This window comes from Malaclemys terrapin, chromosome 16, assembly GCF_027887155.1.
Source record: "Malaclemys terrapin pileata isolate rMalTer1 chromosome 16, rMalTer1.hap1, whole genome shotgun sequence".
Classification (NCBI taxonomy): Eukaryota; Metazoa; Chordata; order Testudines; family Emydidae; genus Malaclemys; species Malaclemys terrapin.
Window position 1 is genome coordinate 20052024 of NC_071520.1, and position 23293 is coordinate 20075316.

Below are 23293 nucleotides of genomic sequence, written 5' to 3' on the forward strand. Positions count from 1 at the left end.
ATCCCATGCAACGTAAGTGTGTATGCTTGGAGCCCGTTTTTTGCCATCTCTAGTAGTTCTGACCCTATGGACAACAGCATGTCACTTCCAGGGCTCCTGGTTCATTTGGGTGGAACTGTTCTCCTCCCCCATTTTACAGATGGGGAAGTGAGGTACGGAACAGATTAAACTGTGGCTGGGCCAGAAACTGAACCCAGATCTCCTAAGTCCTAGTCCAGTGCCCCAGCCACTAGATCACCACCAACCATGTCCGCATGGGCCAATCATACTCAAGCCCAGAGAGCACCACAGATACATTGTTTACTGCAAGATTTATCAATAGCAAAAGGACCCTTCAAAGTCATGCAGTCATAATAAGAGAATTAAATATATTCACCATAACCTGCATTGCAGCACCTGTTGTCGATGCGGAATGTTCTCTTTGAGACACAGAGGATTCTAATCCTGGCTATAATGAGTATCTATCCAGCTATGCAAATTCGGCCAAGATGGGATTCCCTACAGTCACTGAACATCGCGGTTGGAAAAGACACAGCCTTTCCCCTCTGGATTCCATCTGCTGCTCTACAGAGTCTTCAAAGGGCTCAGCCACATAATTGGCTGCTGAGTTACTCATGTACAGAGTTGTATGCAGCTTTCTTTCCCTTACCACCCTGCTTGAGAACTACCCCTCAAAGCTTTCGGGGACCCGCAAAGAAGATGTGGGTATTTCCAGCTCTTTGAGGGGAGACAAATGGAACAGGCAAACGAAAAGAACCTCAAACTTAGGGTATCCCCGAATTTGCAGGCCACTGTTTTCAGCAGCTTTAATCTGGCCTATACAAGTGCTCTGTTGTTATACTTGTCTAATGACCCTATTTATGGTCACTCCAAACCTGTCAAGCATCGAGGCTGTGTAAGGCTTCAGCTTGCGTCACACTGCCTCCGAGCCCCCTCCCTCCCAATAATGACAGCCTGCATCACACTGCCTCCGAGCCCCCTCCCTCCCAATAATGACAGCCTGCATCACACTGCCTCCGAGTCCCCCTCCCTCCCAATAACGACGGCCTGCTCTCCCGTTTCTGCACGTGAGCTAGAACACCTGAAGTAGTTAATAGACTTGGGGCAATGAAGATCAGTCACAGCTCTTCAAGCTCAGCTCTTATCCAGTTGCAACACTCAGTGAACTTGTCATAATATACACTGCGCGGCTTGGACTGGAAACGCTTGGGGCTGGCTCGGCATCTTTTCCAGAGGACTCTGAAGAGAATGGGGAATGGAGCCTATGTATGATGTATAGGACGCTGTCAGCAGGTTAGGGAATGATTCATCTTCAGACCCTCTGGTCTCTATAATCAATTTTCATGCTATCCTGGGGATTTTCTGCTCAATGCCAAAAAGCCCACATTTAGGACAGGGACTGAGGGAGAAAGAAAGACGGCTCCCAGGGTGGTCTCCTTAATCGGGGATTAAAGCCAGTCCTATAATTAAACTCTACAGTTGATGGAGCAATGCAGCCTCATAATGATGAGCATAGCAGTTCCCCAAGTTAACTATTAAGCACACAGTCATTTCCTATTGAACCGCATTATTTAGAGGGGGTGAACTGACTCAAATGGACACTTGTTCTGATAGGAAAGTACTAAAAAGGGCTGTTCCTGAAGCAGAGAGAGAAATAAAGTAACAAATATTTGCATCTCTCTTGGTCATCCACATTCATCCTCGAAGCAACGGAAAGAGCTTTCAGTAATAACTTGTGTTAGTATTTGCCAGGGTTATAATCTCAATGGCGTTCAGGCCAGGAACAAATGCATTCTGCTAAACCTTTTTGTACTGCCAATGCTCCAACAACAGAAAGCAAAGTCTGTGGCATGAAGGCCTGCCATCACCATCTTCCAGACAGACCCACCAGAGCAGAAGGGCAGGGTCTTACCTGAAAACATCCTGGTCCTAGTGGTTTGCGGTGGTGTTGTCCCACTGGGAGGGGATCCAACCGTGAAGATCACTGGGGAAGGGCTCACAGAGCCCCCAGCTCTAGCCCCACAGTATAGGTTTCCTCCATAAGCAGCAGAGGGAGCTACAGAGGAAGAGTGAAAAGGAGCAACTTTTACTAGGATTATTACTCAGAGGGCAGGATTCCTCTCCCCACAACCTCAAGCTGTTCTCACCACTGCTCCCTTTCCAAGCATCCCGCTGACAAAGGAAATGACACAGGCTTGTATACAAACAGGGCACAACCAAAGAGCACCGGCGGCGTTACGTGGCCTCACTGCCCACTAGATTGTCGACTCCTGCAGCTCCTCAGAGGAGGGCCCCCTCCTACGCAGTGCCCCAGTTGGCAAATGGAGATCATACGTCCCCCTACCTCACAGGAACACTGCGAGGGTGAAGGCATATTTCAGCTGCACTTTGAAAAGCATCCGATGCTTATTCAATTGTTCCCATTAAAATATTAGTCATAAAAAAGACCTCTGAGATAATAAGTAATAATGATACCCAGCTCCTCCACAGCGCTTTTCATCCCTAGGTCTCCAAGTGCTTTACACAGGAAGAGGCATTGTTATCCCCATATCAGCTACTGCTAGCAGTCAATTCCTGCTCCCAGGCAAGGAGACCAGAGACCTCCCATTCACACAAAGCCCTGGAAAGCAAGAACCGGGCCAACTTGGGACATGCTACCAAGGCCTCCCCTCATACCTGTGATCTCCATTGGCTTCTCATTGTTCAGGCTGTCGTTACTGCCAGCTTCTGAGATCTGAGCCCCAAAGGCAGCCTTGAGAAGCAGGTCAGTGAGGCGGCCGGTGCTCAGAGATCTAGAGAGAAAATGAAAGGCCATGTAGGAAGACAAAGACGGTTTCAGAAAGGCCCGAGGTTTCAGTGAACTTCCACTCCCTGATCTGTGCCATTCCGCCTCCCCACCCGTTCTGCACGCTGCGCGGCAAACGGCTCAACGCTGAAGCAGCTGTGGGCCTGTGATGCTCTTTACGCTGCTATATCAGAGCCACAGGCGCATCTCTGGCTGGGACAGGGAACGGCTAGCAGCCTAGCTACCTGCATCACCACCTTCCTTTCGCTGATCTCCCCTTCCTGTCAGCATTCACCCATGGAGCTCTGCCACAGAAATGGTTTCCTTCAGGCCTCACTCCTTCCTCTGCAGTCACCCCCTCCCCCAACAGACAGAACTGCAACACTCGCTATGGGGCTATTCAGGATGAACTCAGGAGGGAGCTGAACTCGCCCCACGAACGCCACGCTTCAGGAGGACAATTAGAGAAGCCTAATGACAGCACAGCAGCGTTGAGGCCCTGAAATGGCCTCAGTGGTAGGATGGCTGGTTTTTAAAGGGATCTCCGTTCAGGACGCTGGGTATTTTGTTACAAGGAGCGGTGCCCTCCTCACTGTGGGAACCATTTCCAAATGGAGCAATCAGCGTGTTCGTGCAACTGGTGGTAGCCTAGTGTAATTGACTGAGCCCGGATCCCAGCTGGGAGAAGCCTGGGGTCCTCATCCCAGCCCTGACACCAATTTGCTGGGTGGCCTTGGCCATTCGCAGCTCTCCCTGGTCTACATTTTCAAGAGTGCCTGGTGATTGTGGTTGCTCCAGTTTTGGGGCGCCCAGCCTGAAACACCTTAAAGGAGCCTGATTTGCAAAGTGGGTCTTCATCACTGATTGAAAATCAGGCCCCTTTATACAGCCAAAAATTAGGACACCCAAAATCACTAATTTAGGTCATGTCCTGCCTCTGCCTAGGAAGTCTATAAAAGTCAGGGTAGTATGTGCCTGCAACACAGGCGTATTGTGAATATTATCTGATGACTGTAAAATGCAGTGTAGCTGCGAGGGCTTGGTCAAAGGGCAGGGGATTGCTTTTCCCCCACGTCTATCAACCAAGCATCACAATACGACATACTTTATGATAGAACATGCAGATATCTCACCTGCCCTTAATCTCATCCACAGGCCTCAAGCCCAGGCCAGCCTGGTGGCAATGGAAGTGCCCCATTTCCTTCAGGTCTGGCAGAGTCTTGTTCCGTGTCGGGGCCATCATGACTCCCTGCTGGGCCAAGAGCATGAGCAGGTTCTGGGAGCTGGGAGTTTTGGGGAACTCAAAAGGGGACATAGCCTAGAAAGGAGAGAGTTGGGGTTTCTTGCTGAGTTATTTGTAAATAGTCTCATCAAGCCGGTTTTGGTTTTTGTAAATGAAGCTGTATACACGAAACCGTGGCTGAAAACATCTCGGCCCTCCTCCTGCCCCAGAGGAAAGGCAGCTGCCTCACACGTTTTTGTATGTTAAGTGCCGCTTCAGAGCTGCGTCTGACTGACTCTGTTCCCACCACTGCAGGGGCCTCGGACATTGGGGACACCTCGATCACTCGTTCTCTGCCTTTGGCTCATGACCAACTCAGTCTCCTGAGGACTGAAATGCTCTAGTCTAATCCAACTTCCTGCGCTGAGCACGTTGGTGACATTTAATGGCCTGCGATACACAGGAGGGCAGCCTGGAGGATCTGGTGGTCCCTTCTGGTCTTAAACTCTGAACTCTCTGGTACAAGTGGAGACCAAAGTGGATCCAGAGCGTCTGCTTCACAGGCAGACATCAGGGCTCCCATCTCTACGGCTACCACCCTGAGGATGCTTGCAGGGCAAAGCCTTGCATTACAAGCCCAGACGCACTGTGAAACTCAGCCCCACACAGAAACCCACTGCTATGCCTCAGTCCTAATCTGTAGGGACAGGGCAGCTCATTGCCAGGGCCCTCTCCGATCCTTGGACTCACTGCTCAGACACTGATGCCAAGCGAGATATGTCCACTAGGAACAGGAGCATTGACTCATTGGACACAGATCACTCAACAGCCCTTGAGGAACAACTAACCAGCCGTGGCAAATCCGAACCGGTTTTATCTAAACACAGTTAGTTACTCCAGAATAACCCGCCAGACTGAGCTGCAAGGCAGAATCCACAGGTTACCTTTGTAGGGGAGCCCAAGATAGTTGGCAAGGGACTTCTCTGCATGAATTCGGACAGCTTTGGTGAGGACCTCAGCTGTCGGCAGGGCTGCAAGCCATGAACCTGCAGGGGCTGGCTGACGGGAGCGTGTCCAAAGTGAGGAACTAGAGGGTCAGAATGCTGCTTGGTAATCTTCTGCCTGCAGGAATGCAAGTCTGACAGGTTGGGAGCGCTGTGAAGCCGGCAGCCCATCCCTCGGGAAGAGTGCTCAGGCACTGAGGCACCTAGAGAATCCAAACATCCCCCACCCCACACACACAGTGTCATTCTCTGGTCAACTCTGCGAGCTGGTTTGATCTCAGGACCTACAGGGAAGCCTTAAGAAAGCAGAGGAGGCAAGTTTGTCCTTGGCACCTCAAGATCAAATCCTTCAATACATGGTCAAGTCCAGACTCTGTTCTCAGCAATGTGCCACCAAACTTTCAGGCCTGATTTAGGCTTTGACCTGTGGATGCCTAAACTCCAGGGGCTCATGAAATGAGGGGGCAGAGCTCATTGCTCAAGTTCACCTGCTGGGACACTGCACATTGACAGAGCTGTCTGGCCCAGCAACTCGCAAGGCGGATTTAGGAGAACGCGGGGGTAGGGAAGAGGAGGACTTCCACTGGGATTCCACACCGCACAAACCCGTGACTTCCACGACACAAGCAAGAGTTTGTGTCATGTGCCACCCACGAGCACCATTTAAACTTGTTAATTTCATGCCATCGTGGTATAAGGACAGCAACAGCTGGGGAATGGCGGGGGAGGAGCCAATGGGTAAGGATTCTCTTCTCATCACATTTCCTGTCTGAGCCAAGCATCAGAGAAGGATAATATGGTACCCAAAGCCCTTTAGAGAGCACATTTCTGATGTCCGGCCCCTTATTCTTGTGAGGGAGGCAGAAAGGGAAGAGGAAGATAAACACAATATGGACATACCAAGCATGGGGATCCTGCTTCTCATGTCTGCTCCAGGTGGGGAGAAGAAAACAGTCTGACCGGGCTGCTCGGGAATCGTTCCAACTTTAAGGGGAACACAATCAAAAGGTTTACTCAGTATTAGGTTTTCCCAGATGATGCCGCAACCACATTAGATATGTAAGTTTCACCGCAGACCCATCTGAGAGCAAGAAGCACTTAGACAGTTCCCTCTTTCCTTCTCCTCACTCGGTGTAGGATAAAAGAACTGAAAAGCTCCAGGGAAAGTGTGAGAAAGGAGTCAGAGTTTTAGGAAGCGTGATCAAAAGCTCATCCTAACAGACTGGGGTCTAATTAGAGAAATCAAACAGGCAAACATTGGCTCCCCACCTATATGAGTCCTGTAAACATGGGATCGGAGACTTCAGAGATGTAAAGGATCTAGTAAAACCCAAGTCCGCCCCTTTACCTAGTTCTCCATATCACAACACATGCAGAACAGAGCTAATCTTATCCCCAAACGCCCTGCCCTTGAATCGCCCTGTAGTGTCTGGGTCAGGTTATCTGATACCGATGCTACCCCTGGGGATTCCACTGACCTTGCCAAAGTAATGGCCCCACTGAAGTCAACAAGAGTTTTGTCACTGACTTGAGTGAGACATACCTTGTTCATTAATCAGTAACGACACTAAACACTGATAAGCCCGAATGTATAATGATTGGGATGGGGACCCAACTCTCTGGGGTAAAATTCATTTTAACTGAAATCAGCACCTGGAAAAGATTCTGGATTCCCAAGACACACAACTGGGGCCAGATTTTCTAAAGAGCTCAAAAGCCGGCAGGTCCCATTGAGAACAAGGGGGAAATCCACCCTCCCCCTCCCCTGATAGCAATGGGAGCTGCCGAGTTCTTTTGAAAATCTGGCCCTTCTTTCTTTCGTTTCTCTGCCCTTGTCCCTCATTCGGGATAAGGCTGCTGCAGGACAACAGACCAAACAAGGACTCAGTGCAGCGGCTGAATGTCAATTCTTTTCATAAGCAGGCCCTGAGCGAAGCTCCACTGTTCACTCCACCATGGGAAAGGCTGATTGGCAGGGCCCAAGGAAGCAGCTGAAGCCTTTCATTCCGGACTCATCTGTCTTGCTTTCACACGTAACATGAACATTCTGATTTGCATGGGGCCTTTCACCACAGGACTGCAAGGGGTTTCCCAAGCATTAAGCAAACCTCACGCCTCATGCAGCCGATGGATATTATTATCCCCATATTACAGATGGGAAAATTGAGGTACACACACTTGTCAGGCAAGTCAGTGCCAGGACAGGGATACAACCCAACAATCCCCACTCCCTACTGTAACCATTAGGCCATCTTCCTTTTCTAGGGAAATGAGTGCCCAATTTTGCGATGGTAGCAACATGCCAGGCTCTGCTGGCTGGCACCTTACCTTGCGGGGATGGTGTGTAAGGCTTAGCACCGCCGAAGGAGAACCGTCTAGGGGATGGCACAGCTCCATGCTCTCCAGAGAAAGGAGGGGAAGCACCGATTTTAGCAAACCCAAGAGGGCTTGTACTGCTTGATCTTCGGACTGCGCCAGACCTTATTGGAAACAGCAATAATGCACAGGTTATTCAAGACACCACTAAAGAGGGGCAAGGAAAACATCATCACCAGCCATTTGAGCTCCCCCAGCTACTTTCCACCGAGCCAAATCTTCATTAATGGTTTATTATTTGTATTGCAGTAGTGCCTAGGACTAGGCCCCCACTGGGCTGTGTGCCATACAAACAGAACAAGGAGCTTACAATGCAAGCTGGAAAAAAAGACTACAGTTAGCTTAGTTATAAAAGGGAAATCAGGGGGTTCTCCTGATTAGTCTCCCTCTCTCTCTCTCTCACACACACACACACACACACACACGTATTTACAGCACATCCCCTTGGAAGCCAGAGACTCAGATCTTTCACGTTACCAGTTTGTTTTAATAACTCTATCAAAAACGCCCAATGATTTGTTATCCTAGTTGTTGCCTATCAATGCTGGGTGGCAGTCTTCTAATTAGATAGCTCCATAGGCATGCACGGCATTGTACAATAGGTCAGCTGTGCCAAATGAGTTACCGCCACAGAGAGCTTTGAGTCAAGTCAGGAATGGGTACAAAGCAACACAGAGCGGTGCGCGGCCATTACAACTGGAATGACTACAGAGGAATTTTTTTTAGGCTCAGATTTTCAAAAGAGTCCGAGCTACTAACTCCCTTAAGCTCCCTTGAAAAACCTCAGCCTTAAAGAGTAAAAATTACACTGATCTATCCTCCTAAAGTATTGCCCAGATCCTGCAAACAAATAGAAAGGGAAACAGAGTACAGCGGATCCATCAAAATCTTGATCCTTTAAAGAGACAGGAATACTGTTTTGGTATCTCACACCATGTTTTCTTTCCAGGAAAAATAATTATAATGTGTGTGTGTGTCACACACACACACACACACACACACACACACCCACCCACCCCTCTCCCTTTTTACCAGGGCAACCTCCTTCACCAAGATTCCCTTCTGCAGCCATTGGGCATGGCATTCAGATTCCCTGAATAACAAAAACAAAAAAAACCTTTTCTCACATGAATGCCTATTTTCATTCTCAGTCAACTCTTGCAAAAAATTTCATTTTCAATCAATCATTTCCAAAAATATGTGATGGTCGCAACCCACAGGTGGCTTTTTTGGAAAGGGATCGGTGAGTGATTTGAAAGAACTACTCAGCTCAATGCATCATACTATCAGGAATACACGCTATACTTTCTCTCCTTTGTAAGATTACGGTGCAGGAATGCAGGCATATGTAATCTGATGGCATAAAGATTCTATTGGTATGAATCTACATTTTACTCGTGAATGATGAAGCCAAGAGGAAGCTATCCAGGTCATATCAAATAAATGCCATTACATTCTTTAAGCAACACCATTATATATTTGATTATGCCACCTGCTTTACAGGAACGATGCTTTAATGGAACAAGATTTAAATATTTATTGGTACATTCCTGGATCTCAAACTGAGTATAAAAATACTCTAAAAACACTTTTCTGTAAGTGAGGATGTTCCAAATTTATAGCTCTGGTATCTTCCAACTGACCTGGGCTTGAAATAAAATTATGTATTACACCCTCCCCTCCCCAAAAAATTATGTATTGCACACAAACACGAAAGAAGAGGCTAACACAGAGAAAAGATTTTTTAGACCCTTCAATGGGATGCAGAAAGTGTTTGTACTCCATATGATTTATTAGGTATCCAATCTCAATAATATCATTGGTTCAGGACTGAACGCTGTCTGTCCTGAACTTGCTTCAGCATAACTTTAAAGGGGCTAGTCCATCTTTGGACCATAAGAAGGAAACAGTTTAAAAATGACCGCTGCTTGAAACTGCTCAGAGACATGGAACATTAGAAGCAGGCCTGTGAGAGAGATGGAATTAGCAGAGAACAGGTGAGGTGGCCACAGATAAATGCAAATTACCACATGGCTATCAGTACCACATGTCACATCTGGACACAAACAAACTACACACACTATGTACATACCTTCCAGTCACACTGCCAAATTATCTCGTTAACTGATAAAACTTTTAGTCTGTCTGCATCACGTGGTCCTAGGTAATTTCGTAAAATGGTCAAATTTCCCCACCCCGAATACCTGGCATTCAACTTGCCCTGACTCATGTGGGAGCTGTGAGCAAGTAGCCGAGAGCCAAATTTGGGTCTAAAACTTTAAGACATTTGGTCAAATGACTGATAAGGAATGATGGTCACTGTCCTTCTAAGTATGTTTGATAGGCAACTAGAATCCCAACTACAGCTTTTAGCTTGATAAGGTTTTCCCTTTGATCTTGGAGGATGTGTTCTGCACCTGCTAAGAGGAGGAAGAAACAAATTTGCTGAGCACAAGACCTCCTGGAGACAAGGATGGTGTTCTGCAGGAGGCTGATAATTTTTAGAAGATGCTCTGGGTTTTCTTTAGATACGTTAGTCTCATGGTCTAGACAGTATTTGGTCCTGCCATGCGGGCAGGGGACTGGACTCGATGACTTCTCGAGGTCCCTTCCAGTCCTAGAATCTATGAATCATTGCACTCATGCTGAATAAAGCAGCCGAACACGATACTTTAATCCCATATTGGTAGGCTATAGTTTGTAAATCTGAACCAGCAATTCCAGTCCCTGGTATGCATATCACAGGTGCACTCTATATCTGCAAATTTTCCAGATCCTTGACTTTGCAGGCAGCAAGGATTATTATGGGTGATGGTCAATCCTTTTCGCACGCTTCACTCCCAACAGCTGCAGCAAACTCTGCTCCAGGAAATATGGGGCACGCAAGACTAGAAAGGGATTTACCCAGAATGTAAGAATTTGTTCAAATAGCACTGGCACACCATGATCTGTTTGCTGATTCCAGATTAGGTCAGACTGACCTATAACGTCTCAGGTGTTATCAGCCTTTGCAAAACAGGCTGAGGCCTCTTGGCAGACCAGTCTGACAGGAATATCAAACCCCAGCTGAAAGCTAACCCTAATGAATGTAAACATAAAAGAAACTCACCTTGGCAATAAGTCATATATCTGCTGAGACTTGGTTCTTTGCTTGCTGCTTACACGCTGCGACTTGTCAATAATTTGAACATATTCCACCTTTGGTACATGGGCTTTCTTTAAGGTCTCATGTTTCTTGTATGGCTCTCCTTTCAGTTGGCCTTTGACTGGGAGTGCCATGGTTAAGCCACAGGACAAGTCTGTAAGACTAACGCGTGTGTGGGGCAATCTCAACAGACAGACGCCAAGTGCTCCTCAGAGGTGTGATCCATTTATGCAGTATGCAAAGTATCACTCTCATGGTCCAAGACTAATATCCGGTTCATCCTGATTGGTTCCCCAATGTGCGCTCTACCTCACAGGCATGAATTGCTCATGCACTAATTATGTTGCATCATCACATTAACATGGAAGTGTCACATAGGACACGTCGCTTTGTGGTGTGACTAAGTGTGTGAACAGATTTTTATAAAAATGAGTTTCAATCTATTTTCAGTAGTTCAACCAAAAATGTCTAAGTTTTAGCCATTTGCCAAATAAAAGACCACTTTCCCTTGGATATTCCATCAGAGAGACTGATCTGACAGTGGGGAAGGGACGTATGCTGTCACAAATAGATTCTATTACTGGTGTCAAAATGCCACAAACATAATGTTAGCACACGGCATGCTGGGCTGCCCACCTACTGCCAGGGAGAGGGCCCGCAATACAGGAAATTATGTACAGGGATGGAGACGGACCAGACTGTAAAACCTTCTTATGACATATACAGTGCAGATCTGAAGACTCCTGCAATGAGCAGGAGGTGGCATTACCTTCTCCCCGCACCTCTGCACTTACTGTGGCAAAGCGTGTTGATTGGGAGACTGTAGGTTCTGTTCGATCCGCCGGTAGTTGTGGATTTGCGTTGGGACCGGGATGGGGACAGAGTGCTCGTACTTGCTGCTGGAAAACTGGCCTTGCCGGCTGTCGAGTTCAAAGAGAAATAAAGACTCTTGTGAGGACACCACGTTTGATGACGTAATCTGATTTATCAACGTGCTTAAGAGACTCTCTGCAGGACAACATCCACCTCACTCCTCCCCTCAGGTTGTGAGTTTGTAGACGGGAATTCAAAGCCATTAAAGGAAGGGCCACCTCAACCTCCAAAAAACCACTCACGTCTCCTTCCTCAGGGCGATTCTCGCCCACAGACTGTGTTAGACACACGATGCACCACACCCGCCAGGAAAATTAGATCTCAGCTATTTCAAGCTGCAACCAGCCTACTTTCCAGCAGCCTCAGACCCACGGCCAAGGAGCACATCACTGAACAAAGGCTAAACGGCCGTTGCTACACTGGCGAAGAGTCATTTGTTGCCCAAAGCTACTTGTGATTCATGCAGCGTCATTGCCGAAGAGACAACATCTCCACGAGTCTCAGCATTCCAAGGCAGGCACACAACCCTTGGACTACGAGCGTGTCTGCAAGCGAACTAAGTGTGGGGAGGGCGACCTACTGGAGAGGAAATTATACAGGGCCTCTTTGCTATACACTGTGGGCAGAATTCCCATTGAGATCAAGAGGAGTTGAGTGTTTTAGACTCATCCTGCAAACGACAGACTGCTTTCTGGTTAAATCCGAACAGCCTACTCGGCTCAGGCTCCAATACCTATCCCCTTCAGCTGGCAGTTTTCTCCATTACTCTTTGCCTGCATACTATACTGCACAAAACTATGAAAACGCACCACTGCGTAAGTAGCTTCCTAAAACCCTTAGGTCTTCAGGGAATTCCAGGATTGATTGCCATGGCAGAGTCACTCACAGCAGCCAACCCCAAATAGGTAGCTGTTGCACAGTTATAGTAAGATCTTATCAGCGATGGAGGTTTCTGTAGTCTTCTCTTCGTCAGTCTGGGACACAGAAATCATTGCGCTTAGGGAATCTGGGTCCCCCTCTTAGAGGCTAAACGGCCAACAGGTCTACTGGTACATAACCCAGAGCAGAAATGCTTCACACATGCAGAAGAAGAAACATAAACAAAGAAGTAAAGAGAGAGACTAGAGCTGCTGTCTTATAGAGCTGCCAAAAGAAAAGACCAAAAGCGCTTTTTGCAAAGGCCAGCTATACTCTGCAGTTGCTGGTGACAATGTTTGGCAATGCCTATATGCTGTAGCTTACTGGTAGATTTCCAGGACATGGTCCATAGCCCATGAAGAAGTCACTCACCACTGGGGCAGCACCAGTGGGCTGAAAAAGACCCTCTCGCACAACAGGAAGACATAGAAATGACCAGCTTTTCCTCTTCTCCTCCTTAACATCTACAGTTTGCTAATTCTATGCAGTTCTAGCTTCTGTTCTGTGTGTTCATATTTTCTCCAAACTCTCAAGGATGTCAGCGCAAATGCTCCAGAAACAGAGCAACTACAGAATCAAGACAATCACTTCAGAGCCTGGTTTTCAGAGATGCTGAGCCCTCACGCATCCCAATCAAGTCTATGGGAACTTCTGCTTCGCATCTCGGAATAATCAGGCTAGGAATGTCCCATAAGCTTAGCCCCATAAGAACAAGCTAGTGCGTGTGCATGCAAAAAGAGTGGGGAAAAACCAGGAATGATGACACAGATTTAAGGTCCAGGCTATCAAGGAGTTTGTCAGCAGAACAGTGAGACCTTAGTAAGGGGAATTTACTGGGCATATCATATGGATATATGGGTACAATAAGATATAAATTGAACAGTGATTTGGCTAAGATATCTGGGAGCTAACAGAGCAGTGTGTGGGGACAACACCTGAAGTTTTAAGGGATAAAGGAGGGACTCTTCACCTTGCACGTTGCCTGACTGAACTTCTAACTCAGGCCTGCATCTTTCAAAGAAGAGAAGTTACTGAGTAAAAGAGTGGCCTCATATAAGAGCTACTGTACATCAAGTCCCACTGCCAGCCAACTTTCCATACTGCATGTATTCTGTAAACGAGGAGATCAAATTTAGATGACCTGTAGGGAACTTACCAATTGGTCCACACAACAAATAGCTGGTAACTAAACCTAAGCCTAGTACGCATTAGACATTGGAAATATCTGGAGGTCTTTCAACCCACAGCGGTCCAGAAATTCTCAGAGCCCAATAGATCAAGAAGGAAAGAGAGTTCAGCTAATTAGTTGTAACTAAAAGTGCTCAGAAAGTGGCATTAAACCCATCACTTTGAGACATATCCAAAGACGTATATAGACACAATTTTAGGATACATCTTCAATGGGGAAGTGATTGAAAAAAAGCCTAGCAGTTAATATGGGTTAACCCTGGTCAGGTGACATTCTGGTTAACATTCAGGAGCGTAGTTCCAGAAAGCACACTGACATCCGGAGGCAAACACTCCACTACCAGGCAATCTCAAACAGCCTTTGCTATCTGTCCCATTTGGGCTGCATCCAGCACCGCAGGGAGGGGCAGGAGAGGGAGGTGAAATGCTGATTGCAAGACAAGAGGCACAGACAAAGGGAGCGCTCCAGCCTGCTAAAAAAGCAGTGCCAAAGGGAGAGTGAAAAGCCAGTGTTGCCTCCTGCTGCCAATGACACGCAGCGAAGCGCTGAAGACCTGCGCGACAGCATGCAGTCAAAGGGCAGCAGAGCCCATGCTCAAGTACGGTGAAGACACCTTGCAGGGACCAGCTCAGACGCACCCTCAGGGGGTGGCTGAGGCCCCCACATACTCCATTTTGTTGGGCTGGAGTCCTACATTACAGTGGTCTCTTCCCCTTCCTGGGAGGGTAGAAGGCTTCTCTTTGGAGTCTCTGTAGAAGCAGGGTTTGGGATCCGTTCCACACAGGCTATTGGGAATGAATGTGTGGGAGTGGGGTAGTGACATGTTAGACCCTCATGTAACTAGAAGTGATTTTCCACCTTCCACGCCGATGGGACTCGGGCATCCTGATTTGGTGGAGAGAGGGGCAGGGTAAAAAGTGAGCCAGCATTTGCAATGACCTTCCGTGCGTTTCCACCCACCGCTCTTTAGAGCGAGCCCGAATCCTCTAATGAACACTGATCCCATGGCTGCACACGAATCCATTAAAGAACAAGCTGTTAAAAAGCTTAGCAAGTGACGGCATGAGAAGCCTCATGCAGTTAAACTCTGAGCCATGGTACGTGCCTGCCAATTAGTCCGATCATGTCAGCAAGGCTTTGAGCTGTATTTCTTCCCTATGTTTATACGGGTTTAAGCAATGGCACGTAATTGTGGGCTCTCTCTGGGTGAGGAGCATTTTCACAACGCAAGGCTGGGACTTCTTTAGCGTTTTAAGTTTTTTCAGGGTGAATTTCCCCACTCGTAAGAGGTGCCCGGTCGACAGGCTCAGACGTGCAAGTCATCCCTGTACTCAGACAGTGGAGGCAGTGTGAGATTCCTTATGCCAATGGACCACCTTGAAGGGTGGATAACCCACCCTACGAAAACCATGGTGATATTGGAAAAGTCCCAGCCAAAGCAGTGCTTTTGGGTTCCGGTGACGGTCGCCACTTTGGCTGGCACGCTGGGGATTGAACTAGGGCTCTGCGGTGCTAACAGTGTGAACAGCTACAGCTTGAGCTAAAGAGCCAGGTTCTCTAGTTGTACCACTCGTAGTCTCTGTGGGCTGGGCACAGCGGGGGAGTCTCACCAGTGGGTTACACGTGCACTCAGTCTCACGCCTTAGTAGTAAAGCTCTGGATGGGGGCTGAGGGCGCTCCTTGGTCTCCAGGGCACAGGGGGTTCACTCCAGCTCAGATTCCTTCTCCCCTTGCCCTTCTTGGGAGGAGGGAATGCCGTTGAGGAGTTCAGGCTCCACACCCAGGACTGGGCTGAACCCGAAGCGGCAGAGTTTTTTTTAAATTGTTGTTGTAACTGCTGCCCTTGAACTCAAGGCCAAGCCTCACCGGGAGGTTCTGACCCCACCCCCAAATTAACATGGGTGGAAAGAGGCCTTGATTTCAGCAGGAGTTAGATCAAGGCCTAACACTTGTTTTTGGGGTGAACGATCTCACCAGCTTCCCTCTTACCCCGCCGGGCTGGGAGAAGTGCTGTACGGGGGCGAAGGGGATGGCGTCCTTGCCTGGCTCTCCACACCTGCCGAAGTCACCAGGGAGCTCCTGGAAAGGAAGAGAGAGGAGCCGTTCTGTTAGAGCCTAAGGGTACGTCTATACTTACCTCCGGGTCCAAGCAATCGATCCTCTGGGATCGATTTATCGCGTCTTGTCTAGACGCGATAAATCGATCCCGGATCAATCCCGGAAGTGCTCACTGTCGACGCCGGTACTCCTACTCTGCGAGAGGAGTATGCGGAGTCGACGGGGGAGCGTGCCTGCTGCGTGTGGACCCGCGGTAAGTTCGAACTAAGATAGTTCGACTTCAGCTATGTGAATAGTTGAATAACGTAGCTGAAGTTGCGTATCTTCGTTCGAAGTGGGGGGTTAGTGTGGACCACCCCTAAGACGCAACAGCACTTCCCTGCTCCTTACCGCTCCCCGCAGCTTTTCCACCCAAGGCTTCGTGGTGTTTTCACATGTGACTGAATGTAAGGTAACTGCGTCTCTGCACAGCCTGTGGGAAGCAATCCATTCCCCTCGCCACTGTTCTGCCCTTGCCGGGGGCCTTAATGGGGGTGGACATGTCATTTCTGCCCAGTTTAAAAGAGCCCTAGCGTAAATGAGAATTGGGTCCTCAGAGTTTTTTTGTTTTTTTTTTTTTTTAAGAGTAATTGGAGGCAGGTTTTAACCACTCTTCCTTCTCCCTCAGCTCTGTCCCAAGAAACCCAATGAAATTGCAACCCCATTATCAGGAAGGCTGTGAATTTGGTTGAGCATAGACTGAGGTTAGATTAAATCAATAACAGAAGGATAGTAACAGCAGCATCTGCTGCAAACCCACTGCATTATTCATCAGTCTAGTAATAGATTGTCAGCCGTTATCCCTTATGCAGCCCCTTGCATACACGGATCTCAAAATATTTTGCAAAGGTGTATGGATACCAACCCTCCCCCATTTTACAGCTGGTATAACCAAGCCATCAGGAGGTTAAGGGACTTGCTCAAGATCACCCAGGAAGCCAGTGGCAAAGTCTAGAAGACAACACAGGTCTCCTGACTCCCAGGCCTGCAGAGTGGATAGGACACAACACCACCTTCTCAAGACAAAGTTGAGGGACTGTGGACAAGTTTTCTTCGGATAAAGATTTTTCCCTCCCTCCCCAGTGTCTCTAGAAAAAAAATGCTCCCTGGCAGAGGGGTACAGAAGGGAAGGGTCTGGGTTCTTCCTATTACTGACCTCATCATGGATTCTAGTGCTACAGCTAGTCTGCAGCAAGGCTTTGCATATGGGCAGGAGAAAAGGGTTTGGGAACCTTGTCTGGCAGATGGAAAAGCGGCTTGCCAGCAAGCTGGGCTGGGTTCCAACCCAAACCTCTTCCAGTGAATGCTGGCATACTGCTGGGAATGGTCTCCCTGTTCTCTCTCTACGAGTCACTAAAATTCCCCATCCCGAAGGCCAAGAAAATTGTAAGGATCTCTCTATGCTAAAAATACAGCCCATGTCTGGGAACCCCATTACAACACAGCTCCAGCCTGCTGTATAGGCAGGCCCTTCACATTGTTCCTTAAGGAGACTCTATGGTGCAAACAGGAAGCAAGTTGCAAAGAGGTCACTGATGGAGACATCTTTGAAGCAAAGCTAGGGCCTCAAATAGAGTTAAGTGAGCAAAATCCCTTCTCCATCCCCCCACGCCCAGCAGAGTCTGTACCAGACGCTGACCATTCTAATTCTTAACAGGCTAATGCTCTTACTCGCTGTACATCAGGCTGTCCTGGACGGGTTTCCCTCCTGCTGCCTCAGCAGTTATATCACCTGTGTGTCAAGAAAGTGAAGAAATGGATTAGGTCTTGGTCACGTCCTTAAAAGCTTTTATATGTTCAGAGTGACTGATTTTAATCTCCTGCTTCTCCAAGACCAAGAGGAACTTGGATACCAAGCAGCTTTTAAGATCCCCGTTTCACTGAACCGGTGCAGTCAGCAGCTGGTTTCATTCTGATCCCCACAGCCTCAGGCTTTGACGGGTTTGGTTTGAAAGGAGGTATTTTTGGAAAGGGGCAGAGACTCGACATAGACACGCATCCCTTGGTGCAAGCCGTTAGCTGCTTTGCAAACGCAGTGGCATGCTTTGCACGTAGGGCTCAAACACATCTATGCCCCAAGTGGCAAAATTCCAGTCTGACCATGTGAGGTGGCAGCTGGATACACAGAAGAGCTTGCCCCTGCCAAACCCTCAAAATGCTGGAAACGTGAACAGTGTCAGACATTACGACCCGGCTCCCACTGCTGTTATTGGGAAGAGTAAAAGCAACGCTGAGTTCTTCTCTCACAGTCTAATTACATGCACCGACACACACTGCAGAGCCCAATCTCCCTTCCAAGCCTACAGGAAAGTCCAAATGTTTGCAAGAGTGATGAGTAAGGGAGAGCCTCATTCCCAATTCAGCAAAGGACCATAAGCACATGCTTAACTGTAAGAATGTTCTTCAGTGCTCTGCTGAACAGGCATTGACTTAAGCACATGCTTAGGTGCGTTGCTGAAAGGGGGTCCTCTTCTTTATGTACGTGTTTATATGAACACACTTACTGTTACGTGCACGAACTTTGTGAGCAGTGCGCGCGCGCACACACACACACACACACACACACACACACACACAGAATAAGAGACGTTTTATGACAGAATTTTTAAAAAGGCCAACTTCCTGAGTAAACAAAGAAATAATTTGTTGCTGGGACTTTTTGAACTATAAAATCCAGCCTCCAGGTACAATCCTGTGCTGCAACATGAAATTGATGGCCTGAGATTGGATGGAACGAGAACAGTTTCTGGGCAAGCACCACATTCACCTGTGAGCCTACATTGCTTCTCCCCCACTTGGGTTTTCAGTTCTCATGCTCAATTCAGATCCAAGTCCTGAAAGATTCCTTATTCTCAAACCCTTTCTTTGAAGCTATTTAGTTACAGAATGTACTACAAAGCAATCAGCATGCCAGATGTTTCCTCAGTCTGGGGAACCAAAACATTCCCACTTTACAGTCAAAATGTACAGCTCTATCAGTGTTGTGGCTTTCCAGAAGTGGTCCTCAGTGTACAAACAGCATCACTTCTGCGCTGTCTCTAAACACACTGCAAACAGCATGGCTTACTTGAGAACTGTGCTGGGACCATAACAAAGTCATCAGTGTCACAGGAGGAATTCTTGCTGCTGCTTTCAGCGGAGTCCTTAGACCCATGCAGAAAACCAGGGGAATCCTGGGCAGGAGATACCAGAGCCTTCTCCCGCAGCTGCTGCATCTCTCCTAAGGACTGCTTAAAGCAAAGAAAACAAACACGGGCTTTAATACAGCTAGTTCATCATTCTGTTAGATTCTCTAAATTAAATTGTGCAAAGCCAGAGCCAAAATTCTGCTGATAAATGGGGGCTACCAACTCGCCACAAACAGATGCTTCCTTTCCTGAGTGCGAAAGAACCGTATCTTTCAAAGCTAAACCCAAGTCAGAAGAGTGCCTCTTTTGATCATCAAAACATGGCACTGGTCCATCAAATGCACCCCAGATAAGAATAGTTTCTCTGAGGTAGGCACCACTCTTTGCTTAAACTTTCCAGATGGATAAACCACCAACACCCCACAGAAGGAATACAAGGAGAACTAGGAAGAGATGCGGGAGGAGGGGGCGGGGAGGGGGTTAGTTTTGTTGCTGGTATGCGGCTGCTCACGCCACAGCAGTAGCTGGATTTGGCGAATGTTTATAGAATGTAGGGTCATCTGCGAGGCACTGATCTGTGCAAATATATTTCACTGGGATGGGATGCAATGAGTGGGGGGGTGAAGCCTGGGGAGCAGGGCTTGTGGGAATAAAGAGCAGCTCAAAGTAGTCAGTCAATACCAAACGGTCCTTTCAGTGGCAGGACAGGCTCCAGGGAGAGCTGCATCATACCTTCCCCTCAGCCAGAAGGGACGAGTGCCATGACATCGACACTTTAAGGATGGGAACGGGGAAACGTGAGTGGTTCAGAAGGATCTCTTCTGCCATCCCTTAGGGAGCAAGCATATCGACCACGTCTGGGTCCCTAGACCAAGGCCAGTATACGAAACCTCTCGCTAGCACAATGGCTTGACAGGGAGTTTGTACCACTCATGTGCTGCTCAAGCCAGAGAGCAGGCTAGGAGAGACTGCCACAATGTTCTCTAGCCAAGTGTGACATGAGTTCTAGAGTTCTCATGACCTAGGCCAGCCCCTCCTCTCCAGAGAAGAGGGGTGACAATTGCAGGAGGGAGAGAAATGAATAAGACTCTTGCCCCCAGTGACCCAACTCGGTGAAGTCCAAAGGATATGGAGAGCAAAGGGCCCCTCTTCCAGATCACCCTGCGCATCAGAGCTCCTGGGTTAGCTTAGGGCAGGGGTTCCCAACATTTCCCATACCAGGAATGTGCTCCCCACCCCACCCCCGTCATAATCTCATAACACCTGCTCACAACACCATTTGAGGCATGTAACCTGCACGTTCAGAGCCCCTGGTCCAGGGACGTTAGGAAGAACAAAATACCTAATAAGAAAGCAATCTTGCAAAGAAGGAACAAGAAGAGTCATAACCATTTCCCTCTTCCCCCACCCCACCAATATTCCTCTGCACAAAGAAGTTCAAAAGGCAACTTTCACCGACAGTCTCAGATATCCACTCGGGGAGCTGGGGGAATGTCACTTTGCTGGCAGGTTAATATTCAGCCCTTCAGAGGAAAGTTTTAGCGGTTAAGTAACTGGGGGGGCAGGGGGGGAGAGACACAGACGTCAGTTCAGATCCACTCTCCTGAGCCCACCGGACTGTGGCAGGTTTGGGTCTGAGCAGACGACGTTGGTGAACGTGCGTCTGGGCAGGTTCACCTTGCAAAAGAAGGTGGATTGTGCTGTCAAACTTGGCTCGAGGGCAGAGAGCTGGCAGCCAGCGCTAGATGCTGAATTAATGACTTGTTCTGGTTCTTAGGAGTCTTACAGCTCTACTGACACCAGCTGGTGTAATTAATGCAAGCCTCGCTCACTCTAGGCTCTTTGCATAATAGATAAAGACAAACTGAAGCACTCCTCGTGGAGAGAGAAAGTCACTTAGGACCCCAACCCAGGTCATACTGCATAGGAGCTTGCAACAGGCACAGACTGAATTACTAAGGTGTTACAATCTTCAGCAACTTCAGGCAGTGAAAGCAAAGGACCTATTTCAGATGATCCAATGAGAAGGCGAAGCAGAAAGGGATAAGACAGTCAAGGCACTGCCAGGAATGTGAACAAAACCCCCATACATCTGCGGGTTGTACTTACGGGAGGTGAGGCCAGGTGGGAAGTGGAAGAGCTGCTGGAGGAACTACCAGAGCCTGAGCTTGGATAAGAAGGCATTGGCACAGAAGCCGCTGGGAACAGAAAGAAATTGTTAAAACGTTCTGACCAGCCAACAATGCAATGATTGAAAAGGCTTTTCTAGTCTTCTTTCCCATCAGGTTTGTCTCGTATACCAGATGGTGCCATTTAACGGAGGAAAACCAACATTTGGTCCAGTTTAAATGAGAAAAACTTGCCTCCCCCACACGACCATTTGACACGTTATCTTTATTAGGGTACCCTTGCAGTACCATCTTAGCTCCGAATGTCCTTACTGGTCAGCTCTAAGTCAGACCGTTCCCAGTAACCTGGGAGATGTTTTGGTATTTTAATGGTTTACCTGGAGCCAGAAGATAGTAATTTCACTTCTTTTCTCTCCCACCTGCACTGTCAGAAAATTACAGTCTTGCCTTAGTTTTATTAATCCACAGGACTGGGCATACTGACTTCATGTACACCGTGTAGGGCAGGGGTAGTCAATAGGCAGACCGGGGCTCAAATCCAGACCGCCAGACACTTTTGAACGGACCCCAAAATCATTTTATTTACTTATTATCATCATTATTGTTATGCTTTTTTAAAATTATTTTCTCCAGAGTCTGGACCTTGACTATACCTTCAGTAAGAAATTTGGACCTTGATAAAAAATAATTGACTACCCCGATGGGATAATTATGGAGAAGAAAGCTTTCTTCTCCAAGTAAAACTGCTTCATGGCTAACTATGTTAAAATATTACAGTGAAGGACTTATGTTTATTCTAACAGCCAGGTAACCTTCATTTCTTTAACCCTTAGGACAATGTTCAGTGATTGTGTGTGTGCATGGGTGGTAGGGGAAGAGATGGTCTATTGGCAAGAAGAGCTGGGTTGGGATCCTTTGGGCTGTTGACAGGGCAGAAATTAAAATGGTTCCCATCATACAGGTCTCCTTTTACTCTGGCCTGCCTGTAACTCCCCCGCCCCAGCTTATACCAGTAAGAAGTGTCTCCATGATCGAGGTTGGGAGTGAGGATCAAAGTGAGGGAGCAAGAGCTGAAGGAGGTGTCCCAAGAGAAGGTAGGAGGGCTTCCTCAGTAGCCAGAGATAAAGGGAGGATACTACAAAGAAAGCAGAATCATTGACAGGGGGCAAAGGAGAGGAGAGAGATGGGCCTCCCGTCCCTTGTATTGGAACCCCAAGGATGTTGTCTATTCATCCTCAGGGTTCTAAGCGTTAAGCCCATACACCAGGACATCTCTGTGGGAGGAAAGCTTCCTTTTCTGCAACTCCCATGTCTATTCTGAGGGTGGGTTTGACTGCACCCCCAGTAGGCCGTGTTGTTATAACACGCTGCCCTGCCGCTGTTGAGAAAGAAAAGTATCCCCAAAATGGGAATTCTGGAAGGAAGGTCAGAAGCTTGGGGTGCTCAGTTAAATATCAAATACCCAGAATGCATTTCCACCTCCTAGATCTTATAGCATGGCTGGCTCTCGCGCCCTATGCTTGAGGAACAAACCAAAAAGTCTGGGTGAACTCACATGTAGGTGGAGAGCCCAATCCCATGCAGCACTTCCTTTGAAATCACTGGGATTCCTACATGTAGACAGCTTGCAGGTCAGTCCCAACCGCCTTCTCAAAATCTTGGAAAACAAGAAGCCTGAAAGAATCTCCCCAGATTTAGCCTGCAAACTGTGACAGGAAGTACAAAAACGGCAGTTGCCAAATCTGCACAAAGAAACTGCGAACCCTCCTCACCTCTTAGCAGAGGCCTCAAAGATGATTACTGTAGTGAGGTCTCCCACTACCAAGATTTCATTGTTTTTACAAAATATACTGCACCGTGTACTGTACACGGACTGCCGTATCTGCTTTACTGTTTATTTTTCCCTTGGATGATCATTTTAACTATTTGGGAATTTGGCTGAATTTGGGGCTTTTCCATCTATTTTTGTCTATTTTCACTGGACAGGTGTTTCATAAATCTACGGGCAGGAAGGAAGACTTTTCCACCATGTAGCTGAATTCAAACTAAATTACAGCTGCTAAAGTAAATGAACAAAATGCATTTTTGGATGCAACCTCCTTGATTGTTATTTTATTATTTCATGCCGGGCCCCACACTGACTTCATTGCAAGATCGGAAGGCTAACTCACAAGAACTGGTCATTTACAACAGGGCTTTCAGTCTCTGTGAATTAGTCAGGTTCCACTGTAATTATATATGTTTGATTCCCCCTTTACCCAAAAAAGGCACAATCGGGTAATGACAGCAATACACAACCGCTTGAAAGAAATGCACTTAGTTTTCTGCCCTCAAGGCATTCACTCAGTTTGAAATTTAAAAGGAATAAACTTTTTGGAACATGATGTTTTCACCTGGAATGTGGGCAGAAAGATAGTAACACGAATT

General features: G+C 47.7%; 1 protein-coding gene across 2 annotated transcripts in view; it reads right to left on the reverse strand.

Moving 5' to 3' along the window:
* ULK1 (unc-51 like autophagy activating kinase 1) overlaps window positions 1-23293 on the reverse strand; it is a 101097-nt gene that overhangs the window by 14051 nt on the left and 63753 nt on the right. The window contains exons 12-22 of one of the 2 annotated variants that reach the window (XM_054006583.1): window positions 20847-20935; window positions 18677-18839; window positions 17281-17341; window positions 15502-15591; window positions 11327-11452; window positions 7340-7491; window positions 5912-5995; window positions 4952-5214; window positions 3919-4103; window positions 2677-2792; window positions 1913-2056 (exon numbers count right to left, since the gene is read on the reverse strand). In XM_054006583.1, the coding sequence (XP_053862558.1) occupies window positions 1913-2056; window positions 2677-2792; window positions 3919-4103; window positions 4952-5214; window positions 5912-5995; window positions 7340-7491; window positions 11327-11452; window positions 15502-15591; window positions 17281-17341; window positions 18677-18839; window positions 20847-20935 (1473 nt within the window). The remainder of the gene's footprint in view (window positions 1-1912; window positions 2057-2676; window positions 2793-3918; window positions 4104-4951; window positions 5215-5911; window positions 5996-7339; window positions 7492-11326; window positions 11453-15501; window positions 15592-17280; window positions 17342-18676; window positions 18840-20846; window positions 20936-23293) is intronic. The other variant, XM_054006584.1, reaches the window with a different exon arrangement.